Source organism: Myotis davidii, unplaced genomic scaffold, assembly GCF_000327345.1.
Source record: "Myotis davidii unplaced genomic scaffold, ASM32734v1 scaffold240, whole genome shotgun sequence".
Classification (NCBI taxonomy): Eukaryota; Metazoa; Chordata; class Mammalia; order Chiroptera; family Vespertilionidae; genus Myotis; species Myotis davidii.
In genome coordinates this window covers 2593876-2605523 of record NW_006292334.1, presented here as the reverse complement: position 1 = coordinate 2605523, position 11648 = coordinate 2593876, and the positions used below count along the sequence as shown (strand labels likewise).

The 11648-nt window shown below is 41.8% G+C and overlaps 1 protein-coding gene across 1 annotated transcript in view; it reads right to left on the bottom strand.

Moving 5' to 3' along the window:
- RHAG (Rh-associated glycoprotein) overlaps window positions 1-11648 on the bottom strand; it is a 22211-nt gene that overhangs the window by 5314 nt on the left and 5249 nt on the right. The window contains exons 2-6 of the mRNA XM_006765714.2: window positions 5810-5993; window positions 5088-5262; window positions 3350-3497; window positions 2935-3101; window positions 415-552 (exon numbers count right to left, since the gene is read on the bottom strand). Of these exons, the coding sequence (XP_006765777.1) occupies window positions 415-552; window positions 2935-3101; window positions 3350-3497; window positions 5088-5262; window positions 5810-5993 (812 nt within the window). The remainder of the gene's footprint in view (window positions 1-414; window positions 553-2934; window positions 3102-3349; window positions 3498-5087; window positions 5263-5809; window positions 5994-11648) is intronic.

Genomic DNA, 11648 nt, shown 5'->3' with positions numbered 1-11648 from the left:
TGAGCATAACCAATGGACACAGATGGGAAGGGGGTGTGAGGGCATGAGCTGGGGGGTGGAGGTGGCCAGGGAGAGGTCAATGGGTGACAGAGGGGACTTATGTAAGACTTTAAACAATAAAGAATTTAAATAAAAAAAAACTTTAATGGTACTTTGGAAAGGAACACAGTACTCAACATCCAATCCTACCAAGAGATAAATAACCAATATTGGATTCTTTCCAGCTACCCAAAAGTCAGGACAGAGTGTAAATACTGGACACTAAGGTGTGAATGGGGCCTCTGACAGGAAGGCAAATGACTCACAACAGGAGAGGTGCTTATGAAAGCAATTGTCATAGCTTTTCTCTGCTAGTGGGATGTGAGAAGATGATGGTGAAGAATCAACGTTTCACTCAGCATCTGTCATACTTACAGTCAGAAACTTAAATCCAAGTACGGAGACCATTCCTGCGATGCTCCCGATGATCATAGAAACGTATGGGTGGATCGCCATGTCCGCACAGGTGCCCACAGCAACGCCTCCAGCCAGGGTTGCATTCTGAATGTGTACCTGTAGGGAGCCCAGAAACATGAGTGAAGTGAGCTGAACAGGCAATGTTCAGGACTGAATGAATGGGGGACTCAGGGACCCCAGGGCACAATATTCAGTTGAAAAGACTATGAATTATTTTTAAATGAGTTTTTTTAAATATATAATTACAGAAAGCCTTTCTTCCAAGCAGTTCACATGGTATCTTTCTTGCCAGAGTTTCTTGGGAGTGTATGAGTGATCAGAGACCAGTGTGGGGAGGAATGTGGGGAAATAAAGAACGTGTAGTGGAAGGGTGAGGAGTGAGCAAAGCAATCATTCTATCCAGGTTTTGCCTGTTGGTGCTGTTTGGGAACACTTTCATGGTTGTCATGAGCCAACAGAGGCCTGTGGCTGTTGTGTTTTTTCTGAGTCTCTGCTATTCCAGTATTCGAAGAGGAAATATAGAGACATTTAAAGGCACGCATTCCACATGTAAGACAACAGCTTCCAAGTGTCATTGTGCAGAGGACATTTGAGGATGGAGGAGAGTCGCCCATTTCTGTTTACCAGAATTCCTCAGGAAAATCTTATTCTTGCTGCCTGGACGAGGAGGAAGGTCCGCAGTACTTTTGAAAGAACCAGCCCAGCCACTGTGGGTTAGTGTTTGAGCATTGACCCAGGAACCAGGAGGTCACATTTCATTCCAGGTCAGGGCACCTGCCCAGTTTGTGGGCTTGATCCCCACTAGGGGGCATGCAGGAGGCAGCCCATTGATGATTCTCTCTGATCATTGATGTTTCTATCTCTCCCTCTCCTTTCCTCTCTGAAATCAATAAAAACATATTTTAAAAAAGAGACCCCCTTGCAATAATCTCCCCCCCCCAATTTTCCTTCATGAAGCAATTTGTAGAGCATTGCTTGATAAAGGGACAATATTCTTTTCCTCCCTCCAGTTGGAAAAGCTTCAATATGGTTTCCTAAAAGTGACACCTGATGGCTTATGATACCACTTCCATGCTCCTGGGTTTCATTTATAGCCATTCTTCTGCCCATTTAAATAAACACCTAGGCCCCCTTTGGGAAGAATCTACGTCTGCTAGGTGTTTTAGAGAACAAATGGTACAATTCTCTCGTTTTACAGATGAGGATACAGGACCAGAAGAGGATACAGGTTGGGTAACTTGTCAGAGGCCACATAACTAGTTAGTAGACAAGTTGGAGCCTCACGCCAGTGTTCCTGCTTCTCCAGATCCAACTGCTTTCCATGTTACGCTGACTCATTCTTAATTGTGTGAGTTGGATGGAAACGACTGCTGAGCTCATCACATATGCCCCATATGCCCCGTTTTTCTGGGATCAAGTAAAAGAGTAACCCTACTATAATCTGATGGCGATGATCAAATTGTCCTATTTACTAGAAGACAGTGTCTATGGTATATAAATTTAAATTAGCACTGTTAATTTACACAAAAAAATACACACCACAAAACAAAACATTAATAATATTAACACATCTTCCAATGAATTCTATTCTTTTCCGTAAGGACAATACTTATAGCTTTGGCCTGGACTGCTAAAGAACAGACTCTCTCATCACTAGATTTCACAGAGTGAGAGGAAACATTATTGGATGATGGGAGAGGAGGCAGGAAAACCCACTGTTTCACTCACGTGTCAGATGCTCCCAAGGCCACTGCCACAATGCCTGCGAGGCCTCCTACCACACCAGGTAAGCCATGCAGGTTATGGACCCCACATGTATCGTGGATCCTCAGTTTAGTAGCAAAAACTGGCTGAAATGGTAAAAAAGAGTAAAGCTTATTTCATTAGATATATGGGACTCTATAATTGAAATAAAAGATCATGCAGGAAACATTTTATCTGCAGTCGCAGTCCACTTCTCCATCCATATCTAAAATCCACTTACAGTCCACTTCTCCATCCAGATCTAAAACCTACATAAGCCAAAGAATCTGAAAACAGTGGTGGCAAAACTGTTCCTATTAGTGTTTGGTGGATGGATTTGAAGGCAAGTGATTTGAGCTCCTACTCCTTCTTACTTACTGATCTTATCCTAAATCCCCTTTTAAAAAGCACAAAGTTCTTAATTATACAAAACAAACATCATCAACTCAAACATGTGCTTCTCCATCTCCATGTGAATTGCTTTCTTCCCCCTTTGAAGTCCAAACCACTATCCACTTCCCCCCTTAGTTCAAAATGACATATAAGCCTCAGCTGTCCCATTTGTCCTCAGATCACATAGTCGTGTGGATCCCCATCTGTACATACATCATCAAGTCTAGTTATTTTCTCTTGTTAACCTGTCTCATGTCAATTTAATTCCTAGGCCAGCCAGAAGAGCTCAGAGGGAAAAGAGGACAACGCTTTCCCTCCCACAGGGGTTCATATGACACTCACCATATCGAGCTTGCCTCGGTGCTCCACGAGGCTGGAGAAGGCGTAGGCTGTGAGCACGCAGGCAGCAAGAGAGAAGTATGTGTTTACCACGGCCCTGTATTCTTTGTCTCCGGCTTCAGCGATGGCCGAATTAAAGCTGGGCCAAAATATCCACAAGAAAAGAGTCCCTGAAGTAAACCACAAAAAGAGGTATTAGTTCTTAATATGAGAGACAATCCAGGGGAGGCGATTTGCCTTGGAGACAGATAATGTCTCACTGTTAGGCTTAGTTGTCTAAGAGTTAGGAGGAGAGTCAGCATACACAAGAGTAGTATTCAGAGGTCGTTCCTTCTTGAAGATCTTCACAGCTGTGTTGGAGTGAACCCTCCCTCGTGCCTGACCAAAGAGACAAGAACCGAGCAAGTTCACTACTCACCAATCATTGCAAACAAGTCCGAGTGGTACACAGACTCCTCATTGTCATGTCCCCGTCTCAGGCCTGGCCGATATAAGACGCCTGCTACAGCCAAGCCAAAGTAGGCCCCAAAGGCATGAATCGTCATCGATGCTCCAATATCAGTGGCCTGAAGGGGCAAAACGTTCATGCAGAAGGTGAATCTGAATCTCGCTACAGGAGGAAAGTCAATGAAATCATAAATCTGATCAGTGGTTAATATTCAGAATATATAAAGAACTCTTACAATTCAATGACAAAAAAAAAAATAGCCCAATCTAAAAACGGGCAAAGGACTTAAATGGCCCTTCTTTCTAAAGAAGATATACAAATAGCCAACAAGCATATTTAAAAAATGTGCAACAGCCCAGCAGGCCTGGCTCAGTGGTGGAGCATCGACCTATGAACCAGGAGGTCACGGTTCAATTCCCAGTCAGGGCACATGCCCGGTGTGTGGGCTTGATCCCCAGTGAGGGGTGTGCAGGAGGCATGCAGAAGGCAGCCGATTAATGATTCTCTCTCATGATTGATGTTTCTCTCTCTCCTTCACACTTTCTCTCTCTGAAATCAATAAAAATACATTTAAAAAAAAAAGCGTGAGTCTTTCCCATATTTTTTTCACTCTGCTATATGATGACATGAAAACCAGCCAGCCAGAGGTCCAAGATTCATTTGCATATGTGTTAGGTCCCTTTTAGCATAGTGTATGGAATTGATCCAGTTTTCTGCATTTCCTGCCCCTACAGGGAAAGTTCAGAGTACCAGAGGCATTGTTCTGTCCTTACGAAGACAGGAATATGATACTGTATTAATTTACTTAAGATTTTCCTACTCAGTAAACTCCTATGTGCCATTCAGGTCCAGCTTAACTGTCATTTCCTCAGAAAGCCTTCCCTTGTCTCCCCAGTCTAAATCAGGTCTTTCAGTTACATTCTCTCATGACCCCCTCTACTTATTTTTTCATCCTATGGATTATAATTTATAGTAATATTTGTGTGTGTGTTTGCATGCACACATGCACACATATGCACATGCCTGTGAGTGGGTCAGAGAATGTATGATTGTTTGTTTGATGTCTGTCTCCCCAATTATATTGTAAATTCTGTAATGACAGGGACCTTAACTATTTGGCTTATAGTGGAAGCACCAACACATGATACCTAGAAAGTTGTCAAAATAATTGCTGTTGAATTAAATGTTCAATAGAAGCATACACAGCCTGTTGAAGAGTGCCCAGAAATATCCTATTTCTAATTCTTGGGCTACTCAATGATATTTTTATGGAGAAGAAGAAATTTGACCTAGGCCTTAACAAAAGACTTAGGAAAGACTATTCACCTAGTAGTTGAGAAAGAAATAGGAATTGATCGTTGGTAGGAAATATAATGCAATAAGAAGAGTTTGGGAGTTAGAAAAATCTGGGTTTGAATTTAGATTCCAGCAAGTCATTTAGTATCTGTGCTCATGATTGCTTGTTTTTCTTCTTGTGTAAATATTAACAAAAATAACACCTACCTTATAGCATTGTGATGACAAAACGAGAAATGTCTACAAAACTCCTGATTCACAGTAAGCACTCAAATAAATGAGGACTGTTTTTACTATTTTCTGTGATATAACTCTTGCAAGGGTCTGTCCCTACATAGAGAGGGCATCCATTATGTGTTGTGACCACAAACCGTGTCCAACGTTAGGTCAGTATAAATCCGCTAACACGTACCATAAATATCTCAGCAACCAGATGTTCATTGCCAGCAAAGACAGCTATTTCTATGATTGTCATGATCAGCATTTGGAGTGGACTTATTTTCCCCAGGACAGCTCCAAAAGAAATCAGAACTGTGGCTGTGAAAGAGAAAGAATACATTAAAGAATAATGCAAATCCCAAATAAAACTGTGAGTTGTAATAAACTATAGCATCACCTTACCCAGAGTGCAAGGCTCTTCTCCATGCCAGTCCTTATCAGTCACTTGTCCCAGGCCTGCTCTTGGCCCCTCCCACTTCCTAACCCCGCCTCTCTTCCATTCACTGTACACTCCTTAGTCACTCTAGCATTTCCTTTATTTTAACCTACCTGATCTTTATCTCATTTAGGGTTTTACTTTATTTTTGTTGATCTGCTAAATGACCTATTTTCTAGAGTATTTGCATTTCAAAAATAAACTTAGAAAAATGACTAATGATAGATTTGTGTTCCCTGTAGCTGACATTAAAAAAATAATAATTTTATGCCCTTAAAGTCAGACCAGAGAAGACATAGACATTCATGTATGATCCAGCTCAGTAGAGCAAGACATAGATTTGCCTCCTTGGATCTCAACCATCTTCTATTGGTAAGGCAAACAATTTGCCTGCTAGCTCAGAGACTGGCTGTCAAGAGACTAAGCAGGGAAACAATTGCTCTGAAAACACAATGTTTGAAGAGTAAAAAAATACTTACTTTTTTATTCCAATGTGGATTTTATGTCCATGGCTGTGCAGGATCCCCTGCATAAGAGTGCCCCATTGGAGGCCCAGAGCAGCAATCAGTAGGTTGATGCCCACACTGCTGAAGCCATATTTCTTCAGGAAAGTCATGAGGAAGCCAAACCCAACAAATATCATAACATGCACATCTTGGAACACTGCAAAAAAGCAAAGGGGGGAAATCTGCATTAGGGGAGCACAAAGGAAGTGTTATATCATAGAATATCCCATTTATTTAATGTGACAGCCTTTGTGCAAGACACTGTAAAGGGAGAACATTAACTGGGCAGCCAAAGGCCGGGTTCCAATGGCAATCTTGAGACCCTGGGCAAGTTATTCAGTGTTTGAGCCTTTTCTTGGAACATTGTGTAGTATCATAGTGTGTTCTTCATCTTCTGCATGAAGAGTTTCCCTTTACCTTTCCCCTGAAGAAATCTTTACAAAGCACAGTGCAAGCATCACCCCACTCTTGGAGGTTTTCCCAGTACTACAAGGGAAAATTAATATTTTCTAGTCTTTCACACAGCTTTCTGTATATACTTCAGCTTTAGCATCAGTCACATTGTATTGGCATTTATTTAGCACATGTAACACTGTAACAGGTGGTCAATGAGGTGTCCTTCTGCACTATATAGCGATTTTCCTTATTGAAGAGATTAGGACATATTCACTCATTACTCCCCAGAGTTTGGTATAAAAGCCTGCATATAATAAAAAAGGCAATAATGGTTAAATGAATGAACTAGTCGCCAATATCAAATGTGTATAAATAATAGTATCAGCCCTGGAAATCTTACCAAATCACTATTTGAATCAAATGAGAGAATGTGTTTGTTAGCGATTTCTAAACTGATGTAAGGAAAGCTGTATCTTTCGGGGAAGCAAATACTGGACTTGGTATCTGGAGATTTAGGCTCCGGTTCCCAAATTCTATCACATGATTGTGTGACCTTGGGCAAATCATTTATTTTCTGTGGGCATCAGTGTTCTCATCTGCAATACTGAAAAGATCCTGTTCACAGAGTGACTATGAGTGGGATAATCCTCTGTGAGAGGGAGTATCAGTAATGCGCTATATAAATGAAACACATGACTAAATGGAGATTGTCAAAACACAGGCCTTTTCCTCCAGAAATTTACAGCTTAGTTGGTGAGACATATATTTGGTAGAACCACATGAAATTGACATTTTTGCCTTGAATTTACCAATGAAAGTTCGACTATTGGCGATTTCCTATGGTTCAACTTAATAGATACACAAAGCAAATTAAGACCAAAGTGGGAACAAATATAAAACCAGAGCTAAATTAAACATGTACGTGTTGAATTAATATTAACCACTGTGGCCTGATGTTTAAGTGCAAATAGGCATGAGGGAGGACATGCCTAGAAGCTGTATCTCAAAGGAACCTGACGTTAGGATCCAATTAATTTACCCAAAGGGTGGACACAGGATTTCAATTCAGGCCTGATGACACCTACTCCTCCATGCATGGAGCACTGTGGGGTGTAAGGATAGCCAAGGCAGAGTCGGCCTCGCCGGCACTCAGAGACCTTCTACTACCTCTTGCCTCTCTCTACCTCTGTTCTCCCATCAGGCTTAGCCCACGGTGAGCTTAGGGTGGGAGATGATGACCCTGGGGTCTGTCTCCTGCAGGAGAGGCTTTGATGCACTGGACAGATCCCCCACTTAGCACTGAAAGATCTATTTCTGCTCTAACTGGTTTGGCTCAGTGGATAGAGCACAGGCCTGCGGACTGAAAGGTCCCAGGTTCGATTCTCGTCAAGGGCATGTACCTTGGTTGTGGGCACATCCCCAGTGGGAGGTGTGCAGGAGGCAGCTGATCGATGTTTCTCTCTCATCGATGTTTCTAACTCTATCTCTCTCCCTTCCTCTTGGTAAAAAGTCAATAAAATATATTTTTAAAAAAAAGAAAAAAAGAAAGAAAGATCTATTCCTTCCTTTTCCCTCGCCGTAGGAAGTGCTGCTAGTTGATAGCCCTAAGCTCTCAATTCTCTTGTCAATGTCACAGTCCTTTCCTAGGGTAGCCTGTGCCCAATGACTAATTCACATGAGCATCGCCTGCCTCAGGAAAGGACCACATGTACATCTTTTGTTAGCTCATCCTAGTCTCAGAGTTTCCTGTTGGGATCAGCTGAAGCCGCACCTCTCTCTGCCCAAGCCCTTCTGCTACAGGTGTGGATCCTTAAGGCATTCCCTAAGAAACCTCTTTCAGGCTAACGTCTGTCTTTGAATCTGTTTCATGAGGAACCCAATCTGCAGCATCTTCCCTATGGGCTTCCCTCCCCACCCCAACTCCACAGAACGTTCCTGACCTTCTCCCCTACACAACTTGTATACCACATTTATTTGAAACGTTGCCAATTAAATCCGACAAACTAATCTGTGGCATTGATCACACCCAGATGTGGATGAAGAGCCTGGCTTTCCTAAGGTTCCCAACATTTAAAAAGGGCCCCTGGAGGCCTGGGAACTTAATATCAAGTATTACTCTATTGCAAATAACAGAATAGACATCATAGATTAAGTCACTAGGGTCCTTTGCTGGTCTCACAGCTAGTCTGTTTAGTATAAGTGCAGCAAATGTTCACATAAAGAGACTGAGAAACCGGGCCAGTCTTTCATGATCCAGGCACACTTTAGTGTCAGTCATGCTTTCGACCCCATGCACACATTGAGACTTTGGCCATTCCATTGTTCCTTGAAGCCCCCTCCCTGGAGAGACAGGATGAGGAAGGTGAGAAAGGAAACAATCGATCTCCAGGAATCATCCCTGGTCAGCAGCTTTGAGGAAAGACACAGAGGAGAATGCTGCAGTTTTTACCTGCTGCTGGACATCTGTTACCTAACATCAACTTGTTTGATTTTGAAGTGTGGGTGACCATATACACTCCTCTTTCTTTACAAGTTGTTTTTCCGCCATTTATTTTGTTTATGTAGACATTTAATATAGATCGTCAGCTAAGTTGGAGAACAAACTAAGTCTATATACTCTAGTACATGGCTTATTCTCTGGCTTTACTACGTCTTTCATGGACAGTTTTTCCTCCTTAAGGGAAGGTTTCCATTACATGAAGTCCAAAGTCCCTTTCAGCTCCACAATTTGTTTACAGCTACAGAGACAGAAGAAACATAAGGACCCAGTTCTATTGACTCCACTGCTGTTTTTCAATTATACAAAGTTATTTGCCTGAACATCCTTTGCTTTTTTATAAATTAGAGTACTCTTGTTCTTCCTGTGATTTACCCATTTTCTTTTATTTTTTAAATATTTTTATTGACTTCTGGAGAGTCAGGAAGGGAGAGGGACAGAGAGAGATAAACATCTACGTGAGAGCAGAACATGGATCAGCTGCCTCCTGCATGCTCCCCACCAGGGGATCAAGCCTGCAACTGGGGCATGCGTCCTGACTAAGAATCAGACCGGCAATCTTTTGGTGCACAGGTCGATGCTCAGCCAACTGAGTCACACAGGCCAGGGCATGATTTTAAAGCAGCCAGTGACCAACTATTGAAAAAATTGTTTTATATGATTTTGTAATGACTCACTGGTAGCAATAATTTTTCAGATTCTGTCCCCATTCCCCTTGATGGAAAACCAGACCTTTTCTATGGAGGAAGGAATTTCTCATATTAACTGTGCTCCAATATTTTCCCTCTCTGATTTAATTCTTGTTACTACTTTCTGCTCCAAGGGGCCTTAAGACCTCATCTATTTTGTTGCTAAAGAGAGCTAACAAAGTTGTGAAAGCTCTCGACAGATAATGATTCTATATAAAATATATGGATTAAAAGGTTTATAAATAATTATGATAATGTATTATCTTTCATTCTGCCATAAGATTCTATGGGTGGGGACTAGGAATAGGGCCACAAGTTTAGTTTTCTGGTGCAAGACTTCCATTAAAGGAATAAAGAACCTGCTTCGTAGAGGGAAAAAAAAGGAATTTCCTTAGTGGTTTGAATGTGAAGTCTTCTGACAGGTCTAAGAATCGCCAAGACACATCTACATCAGATATTGTCAATCGGAGGTGATTTTTGCCTCCAAAATAAATTTGGAAATGTCTGGTGTTTCTGTTCTACTTTACTTCCACGTTTGTTTTGCAATAGGATATCTTACAAGCCCTGATAACTCAACATGTTTAAAATGCAACTGATTATTCCAACTCACCTCTGCCATCACTGACAGCCAGACAAAATGAAATGGAACCCTTCTTTTCCTCTATTTCCTGTGTATGCCTGCTGCCTACAATATCCTCTCCATCCCACACCCAACGCTTCTTTACCTGGCCAACCAGATGCTCTACACAGTACTACCAGACCCGGCTGTAACACTGTGCATGTCCTCTTGGTGTATGTCATTTGTTTATGCGTTTACCTGTTTTGTTACTCTGTGTGCTCACCTATCATTTATTCAGATAGACAACTGAGCCAGCACTGCCAGTTAGGCACTCTTTCAGGAGAAAGTGAGTGCAAGTCTGAAGGTCAAAATCATGAGGTGCTTGCCCATGATAGACCCCGCAGAAAGTCTGGCAAGTGTAGCTTTTCAGGAAATGCCTGCTATGTGTGAATACATGGACCACTGGTGAGAGTCACTGAGAATTCATCTAATTGGGACTATAGGACTTTATTCAGAAACTTGAGGCCCAGTGCAGGGTGGGTCCCTCAGCCTGACCTGCACCCTCTCCGATCTGGGAGCCCTCAAGTGAGCCCTCTCCAGTCTGGGAGCCCTGACGGCTTAGGCCCACTCCTCATAGTTCTCTGCTCTCTGCAGGGCCTGGCCGCTCCGAGCCCACTGCCCAGAGGCTCTCAGCAGCCCAGAGGCCCTCCACAGCCGGGGTGGGATGCTTGTCTCATTGCCGCGGCAACGAAGTAAGTATTCTGCCAGGCCGCTCACTCTGCCTGCTCTCAGCGGCCACCCCAACATGACTGGGGGACTCCGGCAAGGCTGAGGGGACTGGGCACCGCCATCTTGTGGCTATGGGCACCCTCTCTTTGTGATGGAGTGATGGTTAATTTGCATATAACCCTTTTATTAGATAGGATATTGTTTTTCTGAATCAAGTGTTAAAAACTACCCAGCTCACTTTCTAGTTAGGCATTTGTTAGCTTTCTTGTTTTATTTTGTTTTTCAGTGGTTGAGGGTCAACAAGGTGTTTGCATCCACATAGCTTTTTGCTCTTAGTGAGTTCCAATCTTTGAGCCATTAGGATTGTATTCTGAACTCTTTTCTCAGAGAATAGTATCCTGAAGATAGAATCTTTCCTCCTTCACTTGCCAAATATTTTAATTTCACATATTTCAAATATTTAGAAAAATAATATAATTAACACTATACTATTCATCTAGATTTATCAATTATAAATATTTTCTTCAGGTTTATGTGTATGTATTCTTATAAGCCATTTGAAAGTCATTTTGCTCCAAACAACCAATATGAATCTCTTAAGCAAAAGTACATTCTCATAAATAACCAGACAATATTATTCTCACATCCAAAAAAATACCATATTTATACAATTATATCATCTAATATAGAATCTATTTTTAAGTTTCTCAGGCTGTCCCAACTTGTCCTTTTATAGGATTTCTTGACCCATTATCCATTCAAATTTCATACATTTTCTCTGTTATATGTCTTTAGACTCTTAATTTAGATCAGTTGTCTCACATGCTTTTTATTGGTCATGAAGTTTTGTCTTTTATGTAGTACTAGTGGCCCAGTGCACTAATTCATGCACATTGAAAGGAAATTAGTTAGAAGATATATTTAACATCGCTATTTGCCCTT